We start from the raw sequence: 22,707 nt of genomic DNA, 5'->3' as shown, positions 1-22,707 counted from the left end.
TATCAAAAGAGATAGTAACATCATTCTTCTTAAATAATTACTCTGTGCTTGAAAATAATGAATTACAAGTAATTAATTATTAGTCAATTACAATTGTGGGATCACTAAATAGTGGGAGAAGAATATCACATGGTTCAAAATGCTGGTTCATGCCACTGAATGATGAACAAATATTCTACCTTGCTTTTGGAAGAAGGAGGTGGAGATGGATGAGGAAGATGTAGCATTGGGCAGTACAATCCTAACCTTTCGCCTACTGTACATAACTAGGATTAGATATATATCCTTTCTACTGACAAAACCACCCACAGAAACCATTTTTGCCAGCTAATCTAGAGATCTGTTGACTGACAAAGCTGCTGTCTTGGCTAAGATCTGCAGGAGATCCAAGGAAGAGAAGAGAACAGGTGTTGTTGTTGTGTGCCTTCATGTAATTTCTGACTTATGGTGACTCTAAGATGAATCTATTACAATGTTTTCTTGGCAAGGTTAATTTAGAAGGGGTTTGACTTTGCCTTCCTCTAAAAATGAGAGAATGTGATTTGCTGTTGCTCTTTGGGTTTCCATGACCAAGCAGGGTTTTGAAACATTCTACCAAGCCCTAGACCAGCACTCAAATCATTATACCATGCTGGCTTTCACTGTCATAGTGCTTCATCACAATTCCAACAATCATCTGTAGTGACTTAATTTTTACACTCCCTACTTACCTCAGCATCAAAAACGAGCTCATAGTTTTTTCTTTTCTTCAGTTCACTATATAGGTATTCTGAGAGTTCTAAAAATCTGTTGATAAGAATTTCAAATCCTTGTGTGCCCTGTAAGATATCAGGCAGGGGACAGAGATATTAAGAGAACTTTTCAGTTTTATTTCCTTTTACAGTACATCCTTACACTGGAAATCCTTAAATTATTCTCTCTCTCTCTCTCATATTTATATCCTGCTTTTCTCCTGATGAAAAGAAGATCCTAGAATTTGGACAAAATACTTTTTTGGACTAAAGCTTCCAGAATCTTCTACCCATGCTAGACCCGAATTGTTTGGAGATGAGGTCCAAAACATTTTCAGAACTCTAGGCCATTTAATCTAGTTTCCTCCTATTCTTAGATAAGTTTACAGAAGCAAGATAGCTGTCAGTTATAAATAGAGAATGGGTGCACTGCATGTGCCTGCAGAACAGATTATTCCAGGTAAGGCACATGAGAAAATGAACTAATGCACACTGTAACTTATTAAGGAAAACTATCAAAGAACTTGGAATACGCTTGTGGCTCACAGGATGCCCTTTGGTTGCTGCAAGTGTTCTTTCTGAGATACCTATTAAGTCCTCCTCTTGTGAAAAATCCCATAATTGTAGGGAAACCTCCATGGAAGACTGCATATCCTCCAGGATTAGCAGAAGATAGAAAATAAAATTGTTCCCAACTGTTCTATTCCATGTGCAAAATATTTGAATGTTTCTTCAACACAGCTGACAGGCAACATCCTGCACTAAACATGTGAACAGTAAGCTGTGTACCACATACAGTCCAGTCTTCCAACATCTTGCCACCACTACTTTCCATTCAGCATCTGCTGCCTGAGACACTTGTGTCACTTTCCTAATATCAGATTGATGTTTCCCATTTCTGATAATATTTGGTGTAGTATAGTTTTGTATTTTGTGTAGCACAATGAGAGGCCTATCAGGCTGCATGAACTGCATGAACTGAAAGTGTCCTTTGGGGCATCTCACAAAAAAATGTCCCCAATGCTTTGTGCCCCGGAAGGGATTATGAAGAGGCTAATTGCCAAAGAAGACAATGTAGAAGGGAAGCTTAAGATGACTTTGGCCAAGTGGTGGGTATTACCTCACTTGCTGTCATTTTGTTTTCTCTCTTTTAGTCCTGACTCTCCTTCTAATCTTCCCCTGGCATGGCTTTACGCTAGGAGTAAGTGACGCATGGCTACATACTTTTCTGGTTCCAAACAACCCCCCCCCCCCCCCCGGCAATAAAAACCACATTCCTAGAAGCATCCAAGAAGTGAGAATTACTTTAATATCATTTAATGTGGGTCCCAGAACCTGTATTTTTTAAAATGTGAAAAAAGTATTATTATTTTTAAAAGGAAGTGCACTTTTATTTTTATTGGGAGGAAGTAGTTCCTGTGTTGAGTTTGGGAGCAGGAAACTAAAACAGTTCCTAGATCTTCTGAAGTTTTTCATCCATCCTCTACACTCAACCTTTTTATTTTATTGCATTTGAGGGTAGTTCCTCCATTTGTAGCCACAAGTGATTGCCATATCTAGGGGACGTCATGCAACCCGGCAAGATATTTCTTACCTTGGCTCTCCACATTAGCCATAGTTTGAAGACATCAACATGCCGACCACACTGGATTGTCTTGTCCCCAGTATCATAAGCTGTGTCATATTGTTTGTCTGGTTGGAAGAGATATCCAGCACAAAGCTGATTACAGGCTTGGAGAAGACCCTAGGACAGAGATAAAGCTGTCAAGAGATGCTGCATTTGGAAACATCATTCACCAAAGTATAATTCCCTGTAACTTTAATCTGGTGCCAGGTTTTCCTGATGACTATTTTGAATTATCGCCAGAGGTGCTTATTGGAGGTAGACTAGGTTTCCAGAGAAGAACGGTAACACATATTTGGATAATCATCTAGTGATAGGAAATAATGATAATGATTTAATGATGTTTTCATGATTATATATAAACTATTCTGTAGGGCTTGCACTTGCCTGATCTAAAATGTGTAAAAATAATAGAACATACCTAGAATAAGATCATGCCTCGCCCAGAAAACAGCTAGAAAAGTCCTTGCATAAATGGTGATCTGCCAATTTACCACCACATGTCATAATCTGCTAGCTGTTTGATAAGTCTTGCTTTAGTATTCATAGGCAGCAAAAACATGGAGAGCAAATACCTTCCAAGCAACAATACATAGCAGGTGGGCTGTATTTAGTTTGGGGGGGGGGTCCCACTTGCAAAGGCCTGTGCTAGGATATATACTTACAGTATACATTATTCAGGAGTGGGAGATCTTTGGCATTCCATGTATTCTAAACTTCACTTATCAGAAGAGAGCCCCAGCTTCATGGCCAGTGATAGAGAGTTATGGGAGCTGCAGTCTAAAATATCTGGAAGGCCAATTGATCTCCATCCCTGATGGAAAAACCTAGTCAGAAAACTACTTTTTTTAAAAAAGCCAACCAAATATGTCATCCAGAGTAGATAGCTAAGGGAGCCTCCAGAAGGGGAGGAAAGTATCCTGGAATTCAGAATAGTTTCTAATTATTTTTATTTTTATTGCACCTGCTTCGTCACAAGTTGCTTCCAGCAGCCTCTTTTATGAAATATGCTCTCTCTCTCTCTCTCTCTTGCTTTCTATCCTGTCTCTTCTCCTTCCCACTGATCCTGTGTCACATCCAGTCTTGTCCAGCATTTCAGAAATTGATTTTCACCACTTTCCAGTGAGCCTTTATTATTATTATTAGTAGTAGTAGTAGTAGTAGTAGTATTCAGGAGTCAAAAGCAACTTTACACTAGTCAATCCTTGGGATAATTTTGTTTCTGTTGAACCTGCGACCTGGAAACAGTAATTGGTAACAGTGATTTTTACTGCTTCTGAGATAGAACTTCCTATTACTTTCTTTACTGCTTCTGAGATAATACTTCCCATTACTTTCCATCACTTTCTATTAGGGAATGCAAAAACCCCACACATCTGTGCAAACAAGTACAGATACATTTCATCGTGGAAAATACTAGATTAATTTAAAATGATTTGGGGAGTGGAAATGAAAAATCTTTGATAATGCTGGGAGCTCCCAGGAAAAAAATTGGGATGAAGTAAAGATCGTGTGGATCTCAAAATAAAATTGGAAAGCACACATACAAAACCTGGGACTTCAAGAGTTTTTAAAATCCATCTGGAGATAGCCTAAAAGTATTTGCCAATCACACTGTACCTATGTTTACTCTAAAGTAAGTTTCATGGAGTTTAAAAGGACTTGCTTCCAAATAAATGTGAAGACTGTTAGAATAGGAATGTTAACAGTGTTCCTGTGAAATATATCCTGCAGATTCCTCCCAAAGGGCAGGATTTAAAACTGGTTAAGTAGGAGTCATCCAGTTTGCCAAGAAGCATTCACATATACCCATAGTAGGAAGGCAAAAAGAACTACCTTCTCATGGACTAAGAAAGCTGAGCACTGCAGTGGAACACCCATCAATTTGTGTGGATTCCAGGTGACAGAATTGGCCCTAGGTGAAGAGAATTAAAAGATAATGAATATGTGAGACTCAGTCATATAATCTCAGGCATATAAATGAACACATAAATATTAGGAGGAAGCATCAGTACAAAGGCACTGACCTAATAATATTTTATAGATAGGTTGTTAATATAAGCAACTTTGATCCATGAAGTTCAAAGTATCATCAAAGCCACTCAACAGAATATGAGGTAGACTGAAGATAAAGGAAAAGAACTCTTTTGGACTCTTAAGAGAAAAAGAATGTAGAATTTGCTCCTGAGAAAGCTTCATAAACATATATCCACAAAAAGAGAACAGATATCTGTGCACATATTGCATCATATAAATATTGCTGCAGCTCTATGCTTTTTTCCCTTGGCTGCCACGAGTGCTCCCTGCAATGAAAAACCGAACTTTGCTTTCTCCTATGAGTCACTATTACAACAGCAATATTTTTAACATAATCATAGGCACTGCAGAGATAAGCCACTTTAACAGCCATGGCTCAGTGCTATGGAATTCTGGGAGCTGTCATTTGTTGTAGCACCAGAGCTCTTGCCACAGCCATCCACAGTGTGGATGCAGCCATAGTCACTATATTCTGCTGCAGAAAAAAGACAAGATGATAAGGGGATTGACTAGGAAACATGTTAATCTCACTACAGTGCAAATAAAAACCCAGCAGAGTCCTTACCTTTCAATACCATTCAGTTTATAGGAATGCCTTCTTGATAGCAGCAAACCTCCTCCCCATGCAGCCTATCAGAAATGAATTGGTTCAGTTAGAGAATTCTGCCTTCTCTAGTAGATTTACAAAATTGGTCAATAACCCAGTCTTTAATGGTCAGCTATGTGTGGTTTGAGATTTCAAGTCCAAAACCTGAGACCCATGGATGATCCTTTCTGATGTCACAGATGGTTCTGGTGATGGTACAAGGGGCATTCCCTGTGGTGTCAATCTAACAATGAAGGAAATACATATAGACACATTTTTCAAGACAGTGCTCTCATCCTGAGATTCCTCTCCCCTCAGCCAGAAATCTGGCATCCCTAGAAGAGTAGGTTAATTCTCGCCTAGAAAGATCTGGAATTCTTTATATCCTTTAGTGATATTTTGGGAAGAGTGAAAATGCATTCCTTGGAAGAAGAGACAAAAATAAAATAAAAATAGTAACATGAATACAGTACTTAATAGCTTCATGCTTGCAGTTGCACAGAATATAGTGCCAGTTACATCTATCTTAATGGGATGATACAACAGATTTTTTTACTTCAGTAGATTTTGATCACATCGTGCTATATTTATTTTATAATATTTCACACACTCTCTCTCACACACACACACCTTATTGTTTTAAGTATACTTATCAATCAAAAATATTATTTACAAGATTGTCTCATTGTTTGCTAAACAAATAACTAGCCACTGGAGGAAAAAAAAAATACTGTATTTAATCAATCATAGGTTGTACCACCCCATTACGTTTATCTTGGCCCTGCGTGGATAATATAAAGAAAACTAGATAATTTTACTCCACCCTAAAATGGATACACACCTGATGACTAACTCTGTCCATCACACACAATAACAAGTCAATTTTATAAGGAACAAACAAGTACACACCACATATTGTTGGTCATCCTAAAACATATGCATGCATGCATGAATTACACACAGAGATCAGACAGACAGAGAGAGAGAGAAGTTAAATTAAAATCTTTATTCCATACTAGGAGTTGCAGTATGTAACTAAAGGCATTAACAGTCTCACATCCACATGCATCCAGAGGTTGTACTTCTGACAAATGTCTGCAATGTTGGCAAGAAGATCAAAGGCTCCGTACACTGTTGTCCCAGCTGTCGCACTAACATACAGTGGAACCTTGCCCTGAAAAAGAACCCAAGATTACGGCCTGTATTAGTGCATGGGCAACAAAGTCATTTCCCTTGACATATCCATCACTATACTAAATAACAAAATGTTATCTTTTCATTGAACATCATTGTAGAAGAGGGTGGCCAGTGGCATGTAGCCAAAACACTGTAGTTATTTTGTGAAGACTGTGGAGGTGAAGAAGAGAACTAAACAGGGTTGCCAGTTATCACCCCGATATTCATTTATATAATAAGAAAGGACAGAAATAGCCAGTGTGGTATGATAAACTGGAATAGACAGCTTCCCAGAATTGAGCGATCACATTGGCTCACCAGGATCCAGCAGGGATTGTAGCATTTTTAGAGAAATGACACCAAAAAGATGTCATTTTTCTTTTCTTCCCCAGTGCAGCTCAAGCTGAATTCAATGAACATACTTAAGCATTACTATTTCCTTCTTCATATTCATACCACCACATACCATCCTATTCACTTTTCTCACTGTCAAGTGATCATGCTATCAGCAATGAAGAAAAAGAACAGCTGTAGCTTCCAAGCCATCTACTCACTTGCCCCCACTATATAGAGCCTCTTCATCCATTTCCAAATATTCTATTGATATCAAAATTTACCTCATTTTGGATACTAAGCACCTACTGTATAAATAAGAAATTAAATCAAGAAAAGTAGCCATATATTCAGTAGCTGAAAGGTTTAACAAGGCATTTGGAACCTGTGTTGTGTAGGTGTAGTGTTGGACTATGATTCTGGAATCTTGATTTTGAATCCCCTCTTGACCATGCAAAGCCACATGCTAGTCACATGCTCTCAGCCCTCAAAAAACCCTCTGATAGGTTCACATTAGGGTCTCCATCAGTTGGAAATGACTCGAAGGCACACAACAAGAGGTTTGGTTAGGTGAGTGCTTACTCCTTCCACAAATACAAGAACATGCCTTAGATAAGCATATATCCTGCTACATTGGAGGGGGGGGGGACAAACCATATCAGACCTGTCTTTTCACTTTGAGGATGTTTCCCTCCAGTTCAGATGGTATCATCTTCCCTCTGTTAAGATATGAAGTAAGGAAAAACAGTGATCACTAAGGAGTTTAACACACAAGCCCTGTTCTTGCTACAATTGCATTAGTAAAAGGAACCAGATATGTACTGGTTTAGGAGCATTCCATATCACACGTCTCTTCAGTAGCGCAACTGGCAAATGGGCATTGGATTATGGTTACTGCACTGATTTACAAAAGTTTTAAATATGCCAGAAATAAAACTAAAAAATTTACTAAATCACAATATCTAAAGGAAAATTTCTCAGAAATGGAACAGAGGTGGCATTTAAAGCCCAACAGAATTGCAAAGATTTACAATACAGCCTCAAACATTTGTTGGAAATACCACTTCGCTATTGGTTCTTGGTTTCATGTTTGGTGGCATTGTCCAAAACTTAAAATATTCTGGAAGCAGATACATATAGTCATAGCAAAGATGTTGCAGATCAAATTTGAAATGAGATTGGAAGTATATCTTCTAAATATGTTGAATAAAGTTCACCAACAATTGAGCAAAAATATTGGCGTATCATGTTATGTATGATAACAGCAGCCAGAATGTTAATAGCACAAAAGTGGAAGAGTCATGAAATACCAGAAGTAGATGATTAGTTAATGAAAATTAGAAATGATAGAGATGGATAAATTGACCTGTTGCTTGAACCATAAAGACATAAATATAACAGAGGAAGCATGATTTCCGGTTATAGAATTTTGTAAATTAAGATGGTTATAAAGTGTAGAAAGACGGAAAGCAATGAAAAGATTACATTGTATAATAATAATTGTGTAACTGAATATTTTATGGAATTTAAGTAAAATGCTCTAAGAAAACTGTTTCAGAATGATTTTCTACTTTGCAACTTTCATTTTTCTCTTTATAATAAATCAATGAGATATATGGATAATATGGGTTTTGTTAAAGAAGAGACTTGGGAAGTCATTTTTATGTAAAGTTTCTGTCAGGGGTTATATTTGGAAAAATATATCATGCAATAAGTATCACTAAAGGCACTATTTTCCAACTTTAATGGTGGTTTCAGACCCATGTATGATAACCTCTTAAATATCACTAACATTACCTCCTTCCATTTAAAAAAAAAAAAAAGAACAGGAACTATCCTCTCCTGCAAACAAAACAGATTTTCATGCCAAAATGAATCCCCAGAACATGGAAAAGTTACTTGAAAATACAAATGCTATCTGGGCAAAATTCACCTTCAGTGAGCAAAGGACTATGGATAATGGCAACAAGGCAATGGGGTCATTTCCATTTTGCTTCTCATTCATTTGTAGTCATGATGTTTCTGCTCAGGGCTTTTGGCTTGCACAGAAGTGCTTTAACATTCCTCCCTCCCAAAAAAGATAAACTGTATGCACTGCTTTGAAGAAAACAAATAGATCACCTCAATCCGAGTGGTAATCCCAACCAGAGTGAACCTTACTGAATCAAGGAGATTTGCAAAACTTTCCTTTTTTGTTGTTGCTGTGTGCCTTCAGGTTGTTTCTGACTTATAGTGACCCTAAGGTGAACCTATTAGGAGGTTTTCTTGGTAAGATTTGTTCAAATGGCATTTCCCTTTGCCTTCCTCTGAAGCTGAAGAGAGTATTTCCTCAAAGTCATCCAGTGAGTTTCAATGGCTAAAGGGATGGAATTTGAATTCAGATCTCCTAGAGTACTAGTTGAACACTCAGACCACTAGACCATGTTGATTCTCTTTCAGCTTAATAATAATAATAATAATAATAATAATAATAATATAGTTTATTTGTATTTTCCCACCTCTCCCAGATGGATCGAGGCAGGATTGCAGTCTGCTAAAATATATACATCAATACTTAAATACATATAAAAGCACATCAATAAAATTGATAACAATTAATTTTAAAAATTAACTCTTCATCAAGTGGCAATGCAATAGAGTTATGCAATGGTCAGGGGGTGTTTCTTATGTAAGGTCAGGTGGGTAAGCTCGCCAGAAGAGATCAGTCTTAAATGACTTCTTAAATGCCTCCAAGGAGGTAATGAGACAGATCTCCTCCGGAAGACCATTCCACAATTTTGGAACGGCTGCTGTGAAGGCTTTCTGGGAGGTTGATATAAGCCTGGTTGACTGATGTTCTAGCATATTCTTGCCAGTTATTCTGAGAGTGTGGGGTGGATTGTGTAGGGAGAGGCGTTCCAGCAAGTAACTTGGGCCCAAGCCATGTAGAGCTTTAAACGTAATAACCAACACCTTGTATTGCACCCGGAAGCTAATCGGCAGCCAGTGAAGAGATTTTAAAACAGGTGTTATGTGGTCAAACCTGGACAAACCGGTGACCAATCTGGCTGCTGCATTTTGAACCAACTGAAGCTTCCAAACGTGGTACAAGGGCAGCCCCATGTAGAGAGCATTACAAAAATTAAGATGAGAGATTACCAGTGCATGTATCACTGCTTTAAGGTCCTTTTGGTCCAGATAGGGATGCAGTTGGCATATCAACTGAAGTTGATACCACTCACTCCTGGCCATCGCATCCACTTGGGATGGCAATTGTAGCGACGAGTCCAGGAGTACTTCCAAACTGCGAACTTCTTCCTTTAGGAGAAGTGCAACCCCATCCAGGACTGGTTGACAAATATCCTTCCCCGGACTTGGGGTACCTATCGCAAGTACCTCCGTTTTCCCTGGATTCACCTTGAGTTTGTTTTCCCTCATCCTGCCCATTACCAACTCAAGGCAGGCATTCAGAGGAGAGATGCCATCCTTGGTCACTGCAACAGTCAGAGGCATAGAGAAATATATTTGTGTGTCATCAGCATACTAGTAACACTGCACCCCATGTCTCCGGATTATCTCTCCCAGTGGCTTCATGTAAATGCTAAACAGCATTGGGGACAGGATGGCATCTTGAGGGATGCCAGATGTCAGCTCTCTTTTAGAAGAACAGCTGTCCCCCAGCATCACCATCAGTTGGTGGTGTTAGTGTTTTTCTTTCTGTAATAGCAAATCTGATCTAGGCAGCTGTATCCTGACTGCATGATCTTAGTATCTTAGGGTACCAGATCCTATCTGGTCTTGGAAGCTTGGATGAGAGACTGCCATTGAACACCAGGTGCTGTAGAATATATTTCAGAGGAAGGAACTGGCAAAACCACCTCTAACTATTCCTTGCCTAACAAAAGTCTATGAAATTCATGGGGTTGCTATAAGTTCAAAGACAACAGAAGCATCCTGACTGTTGCTATATGTTTTCTTGTTTGTTTTTGTAGTGGCCACCATTTTGTTTCCCAGAATGCTTTGGAATGGCAAAGAAGCTACAACATCTGGGGAAATAAAACAGCAATTGATGAGAAGCAGTGACAGGAATCAGTTCTGTCACAGAAGAAAGTAAGCTTTTTCATATCTGTAAAAAGATTTTAATGGAGTGCCTCAAAGGGAATAATTCTGAGAAATTATTGACAAAATGTGTAAAACATAGTTACTAGGAATGCAGTACAAGTTGTACAATTAAATCTGTTGCTTAGAGTTGTGTCTGTACATTTAAGCTGAATGACTATTTTGATTGATGAGAAGGGAAGGGGCTCAATAGATGGGTGGCTCTGTGCCGCCCGTCTTTCCCCCTTGATGCTGCAGTAGCCACACCAGGCAGCACCAACACACTGCCAAAAAGAAGCTGCCTAGAGTGGCTTCTTTTTTGCAGTGCCGCAAACAGGACTTCCTGTCTTCAACACAAGAACACTGCCCCATCATGCCCCATCATGGCGGCCCTCATGTGGACCGGAGTCCGCCATGATGGCGCTGCCACCACGTGCTAGGGTTCGGAAGCGTGTGGTTGCTGCGCGCTCCCGAACCCTAGTTTCGGCCCAGTTACAGCGCTTCCCCTCCCATCTGTACCATGCTGTAGTTACTATAATAATATGCCTAAAATGATTCAGATCTTGACTGCAAAAAGAATAAGGTTGGTTGTTGTTGTTGTTGTTGTTGTTGTTGGCAATTGGTGTGACAATATATGAGGACAGAAGGTGAGAATACCGAAAGAGAGAAAAGTGCCATACATCTTTACAAATATGCAGAAGGGATATACACAGAAAATCCACAAGAAATGCATAAAGAGTGTACATAGAAAAACCAGAATTTGTAAAAAATAAAATAAAAATCTCTTTGTAATATAGCTCCCAGAATCCCCAGCTACCATGGTTATTAGCCATAGATATTGACCTGCTGTGGAAGTCATGAAATGATGATACAAGAAATAACTTTTCCAAGTTCTTGACATATATATCAATCTAATGCGGGGGCTCACCTTTCATCACACTTGACAGCAATCACATTATCCATCCCGATCCCAAGAACTGCTGCAGCTTTCTTTACAGAATAATGACTCTTTAGATAGTTAAGATGGAAAGGTTAAAAAAAATGAGAAATCACAATGTTCATTAGAGTCCATATGATTACTTCACAATTACTTCTGTCTTAAGGAAATATGAAGAAATAAAAAATTGGGCTTTAAGCCATTTGAAGATCTGTTAGCACTATTCAGTTGAAATACTATTTTGACTGCAATCCTATATCAACTTCCATTGGAGTAAGCACCATCTTTTCCTTCAAGGAATTACACTGTAGTTTGAAATAAAGTTAAAACTAGAGACAACAAAAAATAATATACATACATATGCGACAAGATACCCTAAGAAATGAAGAAGCCCACTGATTATAATTGCCAATACAGCTGTACTCCACCTGGTGCCCTCAAAATATTCTGGACTGCAACTCCTACCAATCTGAACCAGCATGGTGAATATCCAGGGACTGTGGGAGCTGTAGCCCAAAACACAGGTTGGGGAGGACTATATTAATGCACCATGAATATGTTTCTGGGATAGCTAGAATAAATACAGCCCAAGAGGAAATTTATTCTCTGAAAAAAGATTGAATAGGCAAGTACTTTAGCATATATAAGATGTGTGTTTGCATGTACACTGACAACTGAGAAGAATATAAGCATTATTTTTATTTTTTTTGCAAAACTGAGTAGGGTATCTGTGTAGACTGATCTGTTAAATGATTATTTTGAGGATCAAGCTGAAAGTCTACTACAATGAAACAGATCAGGCTAAGTTTTTGAGTTAGACTTCGGAGATTATTGCATGTCATTTTTCACCTGATCTGAACATTGTGTGGGAATGGGCTTGAACAGGTGAAAATGAGTGTTATCACACACAAAAATGCCACGAATGCCACCAAGCGACTTTCACCCGTCCCCCAGCTGCACTTAGCCAGTTGATTTTGAAGGATGGAAAGCTTCCGTCCTTCAAAATCGGCAGGCTAAGCATGACTGGGGGATGGGTGATAGTCACGCAGTGGCATCAGCGGTGTTTTTTGTGAATGACAAAACCCATTTTCACCCATTCAGACCCGTTGTAACCTATGCCCAGATCGATTGAAAACTGACATGCGATAATCTCCTTGGAGTCCCTTAACACTACAGTTATAGCACCATGGTTCCACTTTAACCATAACTCTATTTTATGAAATCCTAGATTTTAGGGAGGGATATTTCAGTGTATCAGCCAGAGAGCTCTAGTGATTCATCAAACTATAAACCCCAGGATTCCACAGGATATAGACATGGCATTTAAAGTGGAATTGTACTACAGTAACTGTGTAGTGTGAAAGAACCTTTGTTGACTCATGTCATGATGACAGACACACACATGCACGCACACACACATACACACACACAATATTTATAATATTAAATGTGATTGTACTCCTCAAAGCAAAAGATAAATCAACATTGTGCATGTGGCTTATAACATGGGTTGTAGGTTCCTAGATGTTGTTTTGTTTAGCCCAGGTTCTAAAGCTGACAGCTAAAATCAGTCGAGCATTATGATAAATGTCTGTTGAATCAATAGAGCTAAGCCATTGTAAAGACAAAAGTAATGTACCATCAGTATGGAGTGGACACGGGCAATATTTTATTATACATAGACAGGAATGGATGGGAAAAATCACACAATTTGTACAGTCAGACCTTGGAATCCACAGGGATCCTTTCCGGACCCCTCCCTCGATGCCAGGCACTCAAGTCCCATTGTCCCTAATGGCAACATGACATGAGCATGCCCATTAGCATGGCTGTGTGCACCCACTGCCATTGGGGACAATAGGACTTGCAATCCACAGATACTTAAAACCACTGATGGCAAGCCAAAAGATAATGAGGCCCCACTGTATTGCTGCATAGAATTTGATGTGGGAATAGGAATGGAAAGGATATTTTAAAAATAATCAGAAAACAGTTCAAAAATGTGTTTCTTGAGTGTTGGGAAACCCTGATGAGGAGAATCCTCAATTGATGAGAATCTTTGTAATTCAGGACTTATTCACTGCATCTGCACTGCAGAAATAATGCAGATACGGAATTCTTGGATTTGGAGTTTGGTGAGATATTTAGCCTTCTCTATCAGAAAATGATGCTGCCAGAGCAAACTACAAATCCCAGAATTCCATAGCACTGAGACATGGACCTTAAAGTGGTGTCAAACTTCATTACTTCTGTCATGCGGATGCAGCGGATGCATGGGAAAAACTGTACATTCTGCAAAGGAAACGACATGATCTGTACAGAAAATATTTCTGCACACAAAATTATATTTCTAGACAGAAATATCTTGCAGTGACAAGAAAATTAGTAAAATCACTTGTTATTTTCTTTGAGAATAAATGTCATGAAGAATTACGTCCCTATGTGGCAAATGGCAAGGCTAAATCATTGGGGGGGGGGAACATACTAACTGATGCTACTAGCCTGCATGCCAGGGCAATGCTGTTAGGAGTGGCAGGAAACTCATGCCCACCATGGTGAGAACTGATGCTGTGGGCACTCATAGCTACTCTGATGTGTGATGGGCTGGAGCCATGAAGTAGCACCCAGGTTCCCTTGTGGAGTCTGCCCAGTTGGTGTGTGTGTGTGTAAACCCATCATGTTTACTCCTGTTATAGTTCTATTCTGACATAATGCTGCTGGCATCTGCAAATACACAATTGTAACGGAAATAGAGAACACATTCAAATGAGTTAACAATATTATTATGAGGGAAGGCAAAATCTCCTCCTCACCCACAGCTTTGAAAGCATCATTTTTTGGCAGAAAACCACTAATAGGATTCCCCAACCAGCCTGGCCAGTGGTTGGGGGATTGTGAGAGTTGTAGGCTCCCAAAATTGCTTTCCCAATCATAAATGTAGGTAAAATTGCTTTCTTGCCCACTTGACTGGATGGCTGACAGCAATGTATTGAGCAATAAAACTAGAGAGGGGAAGTTGGGCAGGGAAGTCAGTAGTGGTAATAACTAACCTTGATCATTCATCATTGAAAGCCATTAAGTGTCAATTAGAGACAAATGGTTTACACTGATTTTACTAAAACACGTATACTCACATGTTCAGAAACAAATAATACAATGACTGGCAGGGCTGCCATGCCTTTGGTTTTAATCTCAGGATAATGTTTAAAGCGGGCAACTAAAATACTGTAGAGGTTTGATATGCTGCCTCCTGAAAGACAAAGTATTTATGTTTAATTGAACAGAATGGTTATGTTGTTCAGATATGGATAGGCTTCAATGTAGCATCCACTAGATCTCTATGCCCCACCAAGCTAAGCCTGACACAAAAGACATACAACAAACTGAATAGAGGGCACAGTTTCTGTACAAAAATCCACCCACAGCTTTCTTCTTTACAGAAGTAGGGTCAAGGGAGAAATAATTTTGTTGCCACTTTTGTTTAAAACCGTGAGTGCCAAATCCCTATCATCAACCAGAGCTGAACATGTTGATCCAGATCCCCCTTTGATCTATCTGTCATCTGAGGATGGACCAAACCATCTGAGCTGTTCACTGTGCATGAAAACCTATGGCCAAAACTGGAATGTGCAGATATCTTTATGCTGGAGTCTGCCAACATGTCCACTGACTTCCAGCGTACAGAATAATGATGCAGCTGCATATTTTTACAGGCTGTTATGTTATGGCATGGATCATGTCATTGCACTGGCCCATGAATGAAATGAAATATGTTTCCATTCATGAATGACTTCTAAACAAAGTTTGGGAAATTAACATGGGTAAACAAGAACTTTGAGAATCCCCTTGGTAGTGGCTGAGGGATTCTTGGAGATAACAGAATTAGAAGATAAAAAGACAAAAGCTGGCTACCCCACAGTCAAAAAACCATTCTGCCACATAATTTAAGCACCCATAGCCTGCCTAAATAAAAAGGTATTTGCCTGCTGGAGGAAAAAGAACCAGAGTTGGTTGAACCCAACCATCCACAGAAGGGAGTTTCACAGCCTAGGTGCAAGCACTGAGAAGGCTGTGTCCTCTCCTGTTTCATCACCAAATGTGCCTACAATGGTAGTGGGCCTCTTAAAGAACTTTAAATTTGAGCAGGCTGGAAAAGGGAGATTAGGATAGGTTATTGAAAAGGAGATGGGATGGAAAAATTTTCTTCCATAAATTTTCTTGAGCTAATTTGTCTTCAGATATTAAACTAGTGTCTCTTTTTGAAGTTTTGATTTGGCAAAGCAGATTGATACACCTCTACATCATCTTTATTTCCCTCCCAGGTATGTGGAGTATATTTTTATTGCACTTTTGTAGCAATACCTACTAATTTATAGATAGACTACCTTCTCATTTATGATCAGATTTAAAATGTCAACAAACTACATGTTGCTTCCATGGTATGAATAAAGCACAGATTTACTTACCAGGAGAAAATATGCCATCTGCTTCACTTTCTGTCCATCCAATAATTTCATGCATTTTCTTAAGTAGGATCTCCTCCATTACAATAAACACTGGAGCTATTTCATAAGTAAACCTAATAGACGTTTTAAAATAACCAGCATGCCACAATCAGAAAATAAAAACACAAGCAATTCAGCCATAGTATTTGTCAAAGGAAAAAGAAAGCAATACCAATTTTCATTTCAGTAAAAAAAAAAGAACCAAAAGGGGGTCTTTGTAATATAGCCACACTCCAGGTGGCAACAAACCACTAGAGGTGCACTGGCCCCTCTGCTGCAGCAGGAGAAGGAAGACCCACCAGGATCTTTGGGCCTTTCACTGGGTGCTGCTGAAGATTCTGTTAGTGGGGGGAAAGGGAGTGTTTTGCTTTGTTACCATTGTGTTTTCAATTCAGTGCTTGGATTTAATATGATAACTTATTTAACTTATATTTTTAATTAATGGTTAATTGTATTTTGGTGATATCAGTGATTGGTTTTTAGCTGTATTTTGTTTTGTTTTGTGTCCTGTACTGGGAGAAAGATTGACTGTATTGGTAGACAGATAGAGAGAGAGAGAGAGAGAGAGAGAGAGAGATCCCTCTGAACACTCAAAAGTAAGATGGGAGCCTTCTCTTCAACCCTGGAAGATGTTCATTATAAAAGTCCTATTGGTTTTTCATAACATACAGCATTGAAAGAGAGCCAGTGTGATATAGAGGTTGTGAGTGCTAGACTAGGACACTGGAAAACCAGACTTTGAATCCTTTGTGAAGTCGAAGAAGGCTTTCATGGCTGACATCCACAGTTTTTTGTGGGTTTTTAGGGCTATAAGGCTGTGTTCTAGAAGAGTTTATTCCTGATGTTTCACCAGCAGCTGTGGCTGGCATCTCTGAGGAAATACCTAAGTAAAACTGTATAAACACTAAGGTTGGAAAGACTATTCAAAAATATTTGGAAACTAGTTGGAAAATCCTGACAAGTAGAACCATGAACTGTTGTGAATCTTCAGTTTGTGACTTATTCTATGCAAAATTTGTGCAAGCTGTTTTGTGTAAAAAAGGTTGGTTTTTTTCTCCTGACGGTGAACCAGTATTTTTATGTGAAGAAAATTTCAAAAATTACTCATTGTTTTCTTCAAGAATGAAATTTGCAAAGAACTACGTCCCTATTGTACACACATGTACATCCAAATTCATGTACAATTTCATTGTTCATCTCTCTGCAAAGCTCTGAGAGATTCAGATAAGACTTGATTTTAAGATGATCTAAAATTATACTGAGAATGAAAATCTCAGTGGGAAGTTCTTTTGTCATCAGTATTAAAGTGTACCAAGAAATGCAGTCTGTCTAACAACTCAAAAGTGACCAATAAGATGGGAAAACAGTATGCTGATGTCTAATACCTAGTGAAAAACTCTACACTGCTTTTGGCAGAAGACCAATTACTGAAGTTTTTCCTGAGCAGTTGGTAAACAAAGATGGCCATGCAAAGCAGTTTTCAGTAAATGTGTAATAGATTCAAGACTAGAGGCTAAAGAACTGAGTTTGTGCTTTCCTTTGATCAAAATCCCCTTTTGATCATACTTCACCTTGCCTCTGTGTTTTTGTGCTTTCATCTTCTCCTACTATCATACAATCGTAGAGTTGGAAGGGACCTTACCTTCATCTGGGTCATTTATGAAACGTTTGAACATCATAGGGCCTGGGAGAGAATCCCCAAGACAACTCCCCAGGAGGATACTATGGCATTAACTAGCATTACAGCTTGGAAGCTGAAACGGAAGTAGATCTACCAACTGCGGAGTTGTCCAATTCACTCTTTACCATCATGTCATAAGGGCTGTCAAGGGAAATCTTGTCAAGCATTTTGCTGAAATTAAGGGGCTTATAGCACAAGGAAAGAAAGCAAAAGTTCAACCGGATAGTAGCACCTTTCTATGTACCATACTGCACGATGGTTGTAAAAGTAAGTGTTTTGTTTTAGGAAAAAAATTACTTGCTTTTGTTACTGTCTCCTGTGGGAAGAGAACTCTAGAACTATGATGTTATGCAGTAAAGCACTTAGAAAAGCATTACTATCAGAATAAACTTTCACATTCTTTCCTTATGCAGTAATAGCTCATAAGGTGAGCTATCACTATAACATTATTTGGTCTAGCTAGACTTTCTCCCTGGCTATGGTTGAAAAGAATAATACAGTGTTGAAAATTTTGTAGTTTTGGCTTATAGTTTACAGATCCTGAAACATTGGGGGCAATTATTCTGTTCAGAAATATCTTTTTTGTGTTGAACATTTTGTTAAAAAATATCTTTCAGGCAGAATATATATATATATATATATATATATATATATATATATATATATATATATCACTTTTTCCAGAGGGCTGGGGGTGGGATTTTTTGGTGTGCAAATTGCTCCCCCCCACAAAAATGCCTCCCCACAAACATGCACAAAAACCAGGTGCAATCTTGTTCCCCAAAACATGTGGCTATCTTGAAACGGTTTTTTGAGTGCAAATATATGGGTTTTTTAACACAAAAATCATTATTTTTTTCACCAAAATACTTTCTCTATTTTAGAATAATTTCCCCAAACACTTCATGATGTAGAAATGCAGGTAAGTAAGATGTGCAAATATGTGTTGTTTCCTGCAGTAGGAAGAAAATTCTGGAATGTTTTTGACTTCATATACAAGAGTGAAATGGTCAAATATTTACATTAAATTCCTCAGCTCGAGGGCAGTTAACAACAACAACATAGTTTGCAAACCCATATTAATTCCTAGTAATCAATGGATTATTTTTTTGGATGCTTAAAGAATGAACCGTTCAATAACCTTGAAAAATATTTGTCTTTTTACATCACCTGTGCAAGTCCCTTTGGAGTCCCAACTGATTGGAAAATTTCCTGTGCACCCTTACAGATATTCTATTTTGCCTTCTTATATCTCTATAATTTCAATTTTCAGGAACTGCTATCCTTCATGGACTCTTTTTTCCTCTTCAGGATTTCTAGTGATGAGTTCCCACCCACTTTCCTTTAACCTTTCTGAAACTTTTAAAAACTCTAACATTAGTGTCTACAGGGTAAAACAGACCGCACCAAAGGGGCGCCTTTAAGCCGCCCCATCCGTAGGTGGATTGGGGCCACAGGATTGTGGGTATTGCTCATTCTCAGTCTCCTCTTATTACTTACTTGTAAATTACTGGTTCATGCTCTTGCCTCCACCTGTATCCTTTGTAGACCTGGGAAAAACTACTTTTTTGGACTACTACTCCCAGAATCCTACAGTAGCATGGGGATATTAGGGGAACTGTAGGCTTGCCAAGAAAACCTCTTGATGGGTTTTGATGAGCCGCCCATTTTTTGCTCCCAAGGTAGCTTGAAGCAACCAAACTATGCGGGCTCCCTCTGCACCAAAATAACCCACTAAAAGAACACCTGCCGCCATCAGTGCGCCATTGGCGCACTGTGGTGCATCGATGATGCAAGCACGGCACCCCGACATGTGGATACTGCACTGCGCTTGCATCATCATGGCAGCCCCTGTGTGGATGGGAGGCTGCCATGGTGATGCCGCCGCTGCGCACTAGAGCTCAGGAGTGTGAGGACGCTGTGCGCTCCCAAACCCTAGAATTGGCACCAGGATGGTGCTTCCTGCCCATTTGTACCGGGCCGTAGGGAAAATAATCAAATGTACCAGGTAAAGTGTTATGGGATTTTTTTTGTTTTGTTTGTTTGTTTGTTTGTTTGTTTTGCTAACTGCTTCCCCAAATTGCACTGAGTGCAGTTGGGGCAAGTGTGAATGCCACAAAAATAACCTGGTTTCACAACAGGTTATTTTCATAGTGTGAATGTTCTTTCCCAAGAAAGCTACAAGTTTGCATTTTGTCCTACAGATTTAGTTCCTGTTGTCCTTGGAAAGTAATGTGGCACATACCCTGCAGGTCACTGGAACAACTCTTTCAATCTCTATGGTAATGTCTATGCTATTTCCAATCTCATTTCCAAGTAACAGAGAAGTTTGCGACAGAACCAAACTGGTTGGATTAGTCACTGTTGTGGACTGGGTCTCCATGCATAATCCACCAACTTTTACAGCAGCTTCATGCTCAGATTAAATGAGCCATTTAGCTGAAGGAAAGCAGTTTAGAAATTGTGGAGTAGGGGGATCAAAAAACAGTGTGAACACAAAAAAAGTTCAGGGAGAAAAAAGCAGTTGGGGCAGCAACTACAGTGTTGTAACCAAATACTAGGAATAATACCAATAACTAATGATAAATGTAAAATGTATTGGACATTGTCAAATAAAATTAATAGTATACCACATCCCTCCCAATGTAGACTACTAGGAATTCAAAAAGCATCTGTCTCCACCACATGTATATTGTTGTTGTTGTCGCTGCTGCTGCTGCTGCTGTGTCTTCAAGCTATTTCCAACGTATGAAGACAATAAAATCATGGGAAATTATTGGCAGAGGTGATTTATTCTTGCCTTCTTCTGAGGTTATGAGAGTGTGACTTGACCAAGGTCACCCAGTGGGTTTCCATGGCTGAGGGGGGATTCAAACCCTGGTCTCCAGAGTCCTAGTCCAACACTCAAATCACTAAACCACACTAGCTCTCAAGTGTATGCTATTAATAGAAAAATATCATGGTGCTCCCTAGAACTCAGGAAGAGATCCACTAGTAATCAGAAAATATGGGAAGGATTCTTTTAGCAGTTCTTGCTGCTCCTGTTGAACTGTTGGCATCTGTAACTGTCTAATTCACACTTTAGCTTTGAAGTTAGCTTGAACTTCAAAAGCAATATACTGTGCAACTGTAGACGAGGGGCTGTTTGAGAAAAAGAAATCCTTCTGGGCATGCTGAATTAATTGCATGGGTCTTTGAATCTTGGGCTCTGCCTAGAAAACTCTCAGGACCTATTCCAGAATGTCTAATCCAAATGCTGTATTTCCTAGTGATTTGTTCTGATGAGTTAATGACACTACTTGAAGCCATATCTAAGCCTGAAAGCAAACCTTTGACTTGTAATTCAGGGATTCTAGAAGTTGTAGTCTGGAAAATTAACATTTCCTAACATTGCCTGAAAGACTCTTCTTTGTTTCAAAGGTTATACAAAGAGTGTTTGGGAGAGGACCTTGCCAGTGGCTGTACTCTTTCTGTAGAACATCTCTAAATGTGTCCAAGAAGTTCCAATATTATTATAGGTGCATAGCTAAGGTTTTTCTATCTAACAATTTTAAAGGTTGCACAATAGCTCAGCCTTAAAGCTTTATGGTCCTGATGTCCCTCACTCGCTGTCTCCCTCTCTGTATAATCCTACTACCATGCTTATTGCTTGCATTGGTCCTCTGTTCATTTTTCATTTTTCTCTTTGTAGGAGTTACGTTTTGTTTGTGCTGTTTATCATGTATTATGTATTGGGTTCTTTATTGAAGTTTTATGGGTTTTATCCTGAGCCATGCTGGAGATTTTAAATTACACAAGTGGGATACAAGTAATTAGTGTGGGCGAGCAAATGAATGAATAAAAATGCACAAACAGATGAATAAACACATCCAGCCTTTAAGCTGCTTGCAACAATTTTAATATGAGTTCTAATCACTGACCAGTTTATAAAAAGGCTGCATTCACACTGCAGAAATAGTCCAGTTTGACACCACTTTAACTGCCATGGCTCAATGCTATGGACTCCTGGGAACAGTAGTTTGCTCTGGTACCAGAGCTCTCTGACAGAGGAGGCTAAATGTCTCACAACACTACAGTTTCCAGAATTCCATAGGAGTGAACTGTGGCAGTTAAAGTTGAATCAAACTACAATATTTTTGCAGTGCAGAAGCAACCAAAGTAACAGGGTATTTATTATTATTATTATTATTATTATTATTATTATTATTATTATTGCCATCACTCAAACCTGGCCATATCTCCATTATTCTGGAAATTATAACCAGCACTGAACTAGCAGAAAGGTTACAAGAGGTGGCATTGTTCCACTAGCACTTGAACAATAATAGTGGGACAGTGAACAAAAAGCACTTGACAAAAAGCAGAATAACTTACAAAATGGCTTGTGAAATAGCTTGTTCAATAGCTTGTGCAAAGTACTGGATGCAATGCTCAAGAATGAAGGTGAAATTTGTATGAGTGGTGGAATCTATGGCCCCTTACAGACTGCCAAAATAAAGCCGCTTCGGGTCACTTTGGAGGTATGCTGTTTAAATGATGCATGTGTTCTAAGAGTTCAGAAGCTGCACCAAAGCTGTGCTCCAATACTTAGGACTGGATTGTGGTTTTGGCACAGCTTCCAGACTCTTAGGATGCATGCTTCATTTAAACACCTTACCTCCAAAGTGACCCGAAGCAGCTTTATTTTGGCCTGTCTGTATGGGGCCTAGGTTTTAGTGGAATGGCACTATTGGATGCAATTGTATATACTTGTAATGTGAGTAGTAGATACATTTCATACATAAATGGACTCAGAACGGAGAAGGAAGAAGGGGGGAAGAAGGAGGAGAAGGAAAAGAAGGTGGATGAGGAAGAAGGACAAGCAGCAGCAGTAGCACTAGCAATAGCAACAGCAATAGAAGCCACAACCAGGTTCATCAGGGAGAAATGTGTTCACACAGGCTGCTTCACACTGTGCTAGTTTTCTGCTATCAGGGTCATGTAGATTTTTAGATATTTTTGTTATCTACACCAGTGGCTG

At 39.0% G+C, this 22,707-nt stretch overlaps 1 protein-coding gene across 1 annotated transcript in view; it reads right to left on the bottom strand.

Annotated features, from left to right (window-relative positions):
- The window catches only part of LOC121929526 (glutamate decarboxylase 1-like), a 46,376-nt gene that overhangs the window by 5,373 nt on the left and 18,296 nt on the right, over window positions 1–22,707 (bottom strand). The window contains exons 5-13 of the mRNA XM_042465152.1: window positions 15,968–16,080; window positions 14,636–14,751; window positions 11,493–11,572; window positions 7,152–7,206; window positions 6,036–6,152; window positions 4,958–5,022; window positions 4,192–4,270; window positions 2,326–2,475; window positions 711–818 (exon numbers count right to left, since the gene is read on the bottom strand). Coding sequence (XP_042321086.1) covers window positions 711–818; window positions 2,326–2,475; window positions 4,192–4,270; window positions 4,958–5,022; window positions 6,036–6,152; window positions 7,152–7,206; window positions 11,493–11,572; window positions 14,636–14,751; window positions 15,968–16,080 — 883 coding nt within the window. The remainder of the gene's footprint in view (window positions 1–710; window positions 819–2,325; window positions 2,476–4,191; window positions 4,271–4,957; window positions 5,023–6,035; window positions 6,153–7,151; window positions 7,207–11,492; window positions 11,573–14,635; window positions 14,752–15,967; window positions 16,081–22,707) is intronic.

This window comes from Sceloporus undulatus, chromosome 4, assembly GCF_019175285.1.
Source record: "Sceloporus undulatus isolate JIND9_A2432 ecotype Alabama chromosome 4, SceUnd_v1.1, whole genome shotgun sequence".
Lineage (NCBI taxonomy): Eukaryota > Metazoa > Chordata > Lepidosauria > Squamata > Phrynosomatidae > Sceloporus > Sceloporus undulatus.
This window is presented reverse-complemented; position numbering and strand designations above follow the sequence as displayed.